Genomic DNA, 7390 nt, shown 5'->3' with positions numbered 1-7390 from the left:
AACTTCTTCCTTCATCACCATAGGCTCTTGCTCATATGTTATTTCTTTAAATTCCTCTGTATCTGCCAATTCCTTTCTATATAATGACTCCGTATGAAAGCGGGAACAGTTATAAATACTCCTTAAATAAAAACAAATACCTCAGAGGATTGTTTTTTCTGAGTTTGAAGGCTTAGGGTCTTAGGCTCATTGGACAACCCAGTCAATTGGCATAATATAGTATATCTCAATATCAAGAAGACAAATACCCTCATCACTGGGCCAGTAGGCAGCAGCATCATGATAGGTAGAGAAGAGATTGAAATTGTCAAAAATTTCATATTCCTTGGATCAACAAATTAACAGCCTTGTTAACAGCAATCAAAAAATCAAAAGATGTGCTACACTTGGAAAGTCTACTGTTAGGGACCCCTCCAAAGTACTAATGAGAAATTATATCAGTTTAATGACAAATATGCATCTAATTCACCCCAAACAATATATCTCCTTATCTCCTGACTGTTGGTACCAAGGATGTGGACTGTGGATACAAGAGAGATTAAATCATCGACAGTTTCAATCTTTTCTCCTTGTATCATGATGTTACCCATCAGCCTAGTAGTAATGACCTTTGTTTTCTTGATACTGAGGTGTAGTCCATATCAAAGGCTATACTTTTTGATCCTCTACAACAAGTGGTTCAGATCCCCCTCCCTTTCAGCAAAGTAAGCAAGATTGTATCATCTGCCTAATACAAGTTCTTGATAATTCTTCCTCTGAACTTATGATATATTCTTTTTCATAAAGTTCAGCTTCACAAATTATTTGTTCAGTATGCAGAACAGATTATCTGGGAGGCTGGCTCTATGAGGAGAAATGTCTTTTAATCACTTTCTATGCATCTGAGATCTGGACAATGAATAAGGAAGACAGAAGGATCAACACCTTTTGAGTTATGGTCTTGGAGAAGAGTGCTGAATATCCAGCCCATGGACTTTCAAAAGAACAAAACAATAAGTTCTCTTTAGAGGCAAGGATGGCAAAACTTTGTCTCATGTATGTGGTTAGAGGGGTTATTCCATAGAAAGGTTTATCACGCCTGGAAAGGTTCAGAGTCAGTGAAAACAAGGGAAATTTTCAACAAGAGGATTGATACAGTGACTGCAGCAGGGGGCTCAAATATGTCAGAGATGATGAAGATGGCACAGGATAGGACTGGGTCCAGCTCTGTTGTTCATAGGGTCATTGTGAGTTGTACCTGGCTCGATGGCACCTACCAACAGCTTAATAAAATTATTGTTGTTGTTATTGTTATGTGCCATCAACACACTTACGACTCATAGTGACCCTATGTACAACAGCTCTGAAGCCTACCTTGTCCTGAGCCAGTCTCACTGACTCCAACACACCTACCCCCATTACTCCAGTTACTGTGTGAATCCATCTCATCTGGGGTCTTCCTCTCTTGCGCTGTCCCTCCGCCCTTCCAAGCATGATGTCCTTCTCCAGGGATTGGTCCTTCCTGGCCATGTCTCTAAAGCATGTGAGACATAGCTTCAAAATCCTAGCCTCCAAGGAGAACCTTGGTTTCATCCTCCCCAAGCTAGACCTGTTTGTTCTCTTGGTGGTCCATAAAATGTGGAATGTATATTCCACATCCTAGTTAGTTGAGTAGTGGTTGAGGCCTTAAAAGCTTGAAAGAAGCCTTCTAAGATACACGTCTCTACTCACCTGGAATAAAAGAGAAAGAGAGAAAAACTCAAAGAAGAAAACAGTCTACAGGACTAATGGTCTAGGTGAGCCAGAGCCTCGTCCACCCTGAGACCAGAAGAACTATATGGTGCCCATCTACCACTGCTCACCATTCTGAGCAGGGCCACCATAGATGAATCCTAACAAAAGGATGGGGGAATGTGGACCAGAAATAATCTACTTTTTAGAAGCTATACTTAATTGACTGGTGGAAACGGGAAGACTCAGCCTTGAACCAGAAATAGCTCCTAAAGTGACCTTTTAGCTAAGCAACCGATTGACACACAAGATGAAGAATATCATCTGTGGGTACTGTACTCCCTTTTAAAGAAAAAAAAAATCTGTATGAGACCAAATGGTCAACAATTACCACACTACTGGAATGCCCATTGGAATGAAAAACAAAGAGGAACATAACCAAATTAATGTGGCTGGGTTTTTCCAATAAAACTTTATTCATAGATGCCAAAATTTGTGCTTCATATCATTTTCACTTGTCAAAAAGTATTACTTCTTTTCCCAATGATCTAATAGTATAGAAGCTTTCTCCATTTGAGAGACATACAAACAGAGTCGGCAGGCTAGATTTGACCTGTAGATCATACTTGGCTGACTCTTGCATGAAGGCTAAAATAAAGTCAAATTTATTCAGTCTGATGATTCAAACTACTTAATTTCATATGCTTTTGTTTTCACAACTGAGCATAAAGTGTTTGTTTCTCTGCTTTTTTTACCAGACTCTGGAAATATGGTGGTGTCACATCCCATTGCTGCCACCACACCTGAAGGGAGCAACTATGGAGCAATAGGTATATTTCTTCTTATGAGTCCATTCAAGGTATTGTTTCCTAATTCTCCAGGCCATGAGATACACAGGGCCCTCTAGCCACTACGGCAGGCAAGGCAGTCATCACATGAGATTGTTTTTATTTATTGGTTGTTTAGATGATCAGAAACACACTTCCAGTTTTTGTCCAGTGCTATTCTGTTCTTGGACTCTAGCTGCATTTGCGTATTAGCCCTCACCGTGGCATTCTTCACCCACCAGGACCCCAGTGGGGACTCCATTCTGCCCAACTTGAGCTTAGGGCTTGAGTCTCATGCCAGAGAGAGAGCCTATTGACTAACTGTTTCATTCTCAGGTTTCAGAGGAGTAAGGGCGAACAGAAGACTAAGGCCGTGCTGCAGGTGAACGTGGCTACAGCTTAACAATCTTTCATTTTGGCTAACTCCATTACTGAACTTGCCGCCACCTAGTCATTCACATGGCGACCCAAGTGCTCATTAAAAAGCCTGGGAGGAATAGAATCCTCAATCCTGGCTCGTTAGGGGAGGGGTGTGCTGAGCTGCCCAGCCTGCCCCTCATGCTGGTGAACCTATAAATGGTGCTGCTTCAAATGCCAGTGGAGCAGGGCTGAGAATCCTGTATCCCTGCCCTGTTTTTCTGTATCTTTGAGAAGCATATGGGCTTAGTGCAGGCTACTTATTTCTGGCTCTGTAGGAACAGGATTTTTTTTTTTTTAAAAAAAAAACCATCTGAACAGAAGAAATAAAACGGAAGGTAGGCTCTGCTCATGTGCTCATCAAGCTGCACAAATTCCCATCTGCTCTGGAAACATTCACGGGAACAGAAGGACTCTGCCTCCTGAGAATGTTGTTATATCATTATATAACCACAGATGCAGCATGCGGGGATCCCTGTGTACAAATCTTTTAGTGGAGAGACTTGTATGCTGGATATATGTGCTTACACATATATGTGATAGATGCTATACATAATAATGCATGAGTATGCTTATATGTTTTATGTTCATATTTTCAAATATGAAACATAAAATGGAAGCACAGTGTGATTTTTTTGCATCAATGTGCACAACGTGATTCTAACAGAGCAGATGCCACTGTGTTCTAATATGTCTTCAGCTCTGGAGTAAACGTGTTCAGTATAAAACCAGGAGATGAGAGAAACCCAGAGCCCATTGAGGAGGGATTAAAAGAAAGAACCTGTGTTCTGGGTCAGGGAATGGTTTTGACATGCACAGTATTCTCGGGAATGAGTCAGCCCTGTTGCCTGTTGCGAGGAAGGGCTGCACCGAGGGGCACTTGTCCGCGTGTGAAGGCAGCTGTGTGCTCTCTGTTTCAGATGAGTCAAGTTCCAGCCCCGGCAGGCAAGTGTCCTCCTCAGACGGGGGGCAGCCAGGCCAGTCAGACACTGACAGCTCCGTGGACGAGAGTGATTTCGACACAATGCCGGATATTGAGAGTGACAAAAACGTCATCCGGACCAAGGTAACGCGGCCTGGACATGCACTTTGCGATTGTCAGAAAGTTTGGTAGTAGCTACAACTTCAGCATGAGCCCCTCTTCTTTTGACTTTCCTTCTTCAGAGGATGTAAATCTTCTACAGGACATAGATAAAGCATTCAAAAATAACAGCCTATTGCAAGTTGTCATGAAATCTGTTCTGATTCATAGTAACGAACTATCTCCGAGTAAGGGAGCTCAGGTGGCTTAGTGGTAAGGAGTAGTTGTATCGTCCACCCAAAGGTACATAGTCATAGTTCCACTCGCCACTCCGCGGGAAAAGATAGGCAATCAGCCCCCGTGCAATTCACTGCCTTTGAAAACTGCTGGAAGGGTCAGTTATGAGTCAGTTCTAACTTGATGGTGCACAGCAATAACATCAACGTATGTCAGAGTCTAACTGTGTTCCACAGTAGCTTTTTATCTTAATTTTATCATTATTTTCTATGCGTGTACCGTCAAATCGGATCTGACTGGTACAGGAGGAGATTGTCCCTCCTTCTCCAGCAGAGCATCTGGTGGATTCAAACCACATGCCTCTGAGATTGCAGCACAACTTCTTGTCACTAGGCCACCAGAGCTCCCTAATAGCTTTTTTTTTTTTTTTAAAACAAGTGGACCTCCACTCCTTTGTTTGGAGGCACCTTTCTTTGGTAGACTTAACCACATAACCTTTAAATTAGCAGCGCCATGTGTTAATCTCTTCAACCAACTCACTTTATTAATTAGCACATTTTTTCCCCTTGGGGACTGAATAAAGAAAGTGAAAACAAAGCTTTAAAACACTCCACTCATAGCTGACCCTTCGTTGGGCTTCCCAGGCTGCAGGTCGAATGAGAGGTTGCCCATCATTCTCATGAGGATATACAGGTGATTTCGAACCACTGGAAAGGCTCAGCACTAGGGTTAGCCTCACAGCTCCCTATGGACTAGACCACCAGAGCCCCCAGTTAAAAACATGGTAGGGTATAAAATGCCTGGCTGTTGCAAATGAAGGGTAAAATAATCCAACCATATGGGAGAAGTAGATTCATTTGAAGTTGCCCCTGATAAAGAAGGGTACCCTGGTGGCATAGTGGATAAGGGCATGCCTAGTACCCAAAAAGTCAGCAGTTCGAACAGCCTGCTACCCCTCACCCCAGCCACTCCTCAGCAGAAGGATGAAACCATTTGTATTAACAAAGATTACAAGCTTGAAAACCCTGTGAGACAGTTATACTTTGTCCTCAGTGGTCACCGAAAACCCTGTGAGCCTGTTATACTTTGCCCTCTGTGGTCAACTTGAAAGTTTTATTTGATAACACTCCCTGATTCTGTATATATCATTCTTTAGAAAGAAAGTTCAGTTCTTTCCGGTATATATGTTATAGTGCTATATCCAATAAAGAATACACAGTTTCAACTCTCTATCATGCAAGAGAAATGCAGTGGAAACCTCTAAAAGCTTGGAAATTTTTTTTCTTTTTAAAACAATCCCTTTTTGAACTGTAAGAAACATTCAGAACAGCCAGTAATTCTTCCTCACCAGCTAGTTCGTAGTCTGATAAGGAAGATACTAGAATTTTTATTAATATATCCTGAGTGGGGAAAATTATTTGAAAAGGCTTGCTGATTAATTAATTGACTACTGTGCAAAGAGAGGAAATTGCATCATGTCCAGCAACATAACAGAATTCAACAGGGCAGCAAATAACACATGTTGGCAAGTCTGGGGAGAGACTGGAACTCTTATTCACTGCTCATGGGAATGTGCAGCCACTATGAAAGGCAGTCTAGCTCCCTCTCAATGTTGGAAATAGAAATACCATTTGACCCAACAATTCCACTACTGGTAATATACCCTAAAGAAACCAGAGCCGTGACTCAAACAGCTGTATGCACACCCGTTTTTAATGCTGCATTGTTCACAATAACATCCCAATAAGCAACCCAAGTGCTCATCAACAAATTAATGGATAGATAACCATTCATGCAATGGAATATTACTCAACATTGAAAAACAATGAACTAAAAAAACATTACACAACATGGGGAAGCCTGGAAGACATTATATTGAGTGAAATATCTCGGTCGCTACAGGACAAATACTGCATGACATTGCCTTCATAAAATAGGAGTGGCGTGGTAGAATTGGGGAGAGAATGGGAAAAGAGTGGATAGACAATGAACCTGCAATAGAACAGATGAGGGGAAGGACTAGCAAAAAGAATATATGACTTGGCATTGTATGTATGACAACAACCTAGACCGAGGGATGCATTGTGGGGTGGACTGGGGCAGGGGAAGAGGGGGAAAGAAAATGTGCAACAGTCAATACAATTTTTTACAAAGCTATACTGCAATCCCAAGGCAAGTGGTTCAAATCCACCAGCTGCTCCAAGGGAGGACAGACAGTCCCTTCCTGTGCCATTTACTGCCTCTGAAAACTGGAGGGTCAGCTATGTGTTGCTTCTGACTTGATGACACAGAACAATAGCAAATATACTTAGTACTGGGATTGCTGGATCAAATGGTATTTCTATTTTCAACTTTTCAATCAAGCTTCTTCCCATACTTGTAGCAATTGAAATTGTCATTTTCTTAAATTTTAAAGGATTTTTAAAATATATATATGCACTTTTATTTCCAGGGTTACAACTAGTAGGAAAAATTACTCTTTCTCTTATTAGAACTTTTCCAAGAGTTGTTGGCCAGTTTAGAAAATCCTATCACCTACAACCCTATTTTAGTTATCGGGAAATACACAAGAGTAGGATCCAAATCTGAAACGGTCCCATTCACGTTAATCCTACAAATAGATACAATTAGAAGTGGTTGGCATCTCTTTTCAAAGATCAGATGTTATCATTTAAGTAGAAAATCTTCATTAGGAATATTTTTTTCACTCACTAAACTAACTCATCTTTAAATGTTAACTATTTTCTTATGTTTCCTTTTCTTCATGAATGGCTAGTAAAGAAATATTTTATAATTATAAAAGGGTATAATTATGAATAAAATTCAAATATGTAATGCTCATCTTTGTGTTTTATAAAAGAAAAGCCAAGTGTAGCTTCATAATCTCTTTCTGTTTTGCATCCCAGATGTTCCTCTACCTATCAGATTTGTCCAGGAAGGACCGGAGAATTGTCAGCAAGAAATATAAGATTTATTTTTGGTGAGTAAATGACCAGTATTACTGTAGTTCCTCAAAGTAAAATTGAAAGATTAAAAAAGAGAGAACATTTTCTTTGCAAATCCATAACCATTTATGCCACACAATTTCAGTATTTAATGAACCATATATATATAGGGATCTATGCTACATTCCATTGTTGTTGTTGTTATGTGCCATCAAGTAGTTTGTGACTCATAG

At 40.6% G+C, this 7390-nt stretch overlaps 1 protein-coding gene across 2 annotated transcripts in view; it reads left to right on the top strand.

Moving 5' to 3' along the window:
• Positions 1-7390, top strand: part of SIDT1 (SID1 transmembrane family, member 1) — a 155158-nt gene that overhangs the window by 110809 nt on the left and 36959 nt on the right. For both annotated transcript variants that reach the window (XM_006884279.1, XM_006884280.1), the window contains exons 11-13: positions 2469-2540; positions 3875-4020; positions 7119-7192. In XM_006884279.1, coding sequence (XP_006884341.1) covers positions 2469-2540; positions 3875-4020; positions 7119-7192 — 292 coding nt within the window. The remainder of the gene's footprint in view (positions 1-2468; positions 2541-3874; positions 4021-7118; positions 7193-7390) is intronic.

The sequence above is a fragment of the Elephantulus edwardii genome, unplaced genomic scaffold (genome assembly GCF_000299155.1).
Source record: "Elephantulus edwardii isolate Elephantulus edwardi_28Jun2011 unplaced genomic scaffold, EleEdw1.0 scaffold00032, whole genome shotgun sequence".
NCBI lineage: Eukaryota > Metazoa > Chordata > Mammalia > Macroscelidea > Macroscelididae > Elephantulus > Elephantulus edwardii.
Note: the sequence above shows the minus strand (reverse complement) of the source record. Positions and strands in the feature narration are given on the sequence as shown.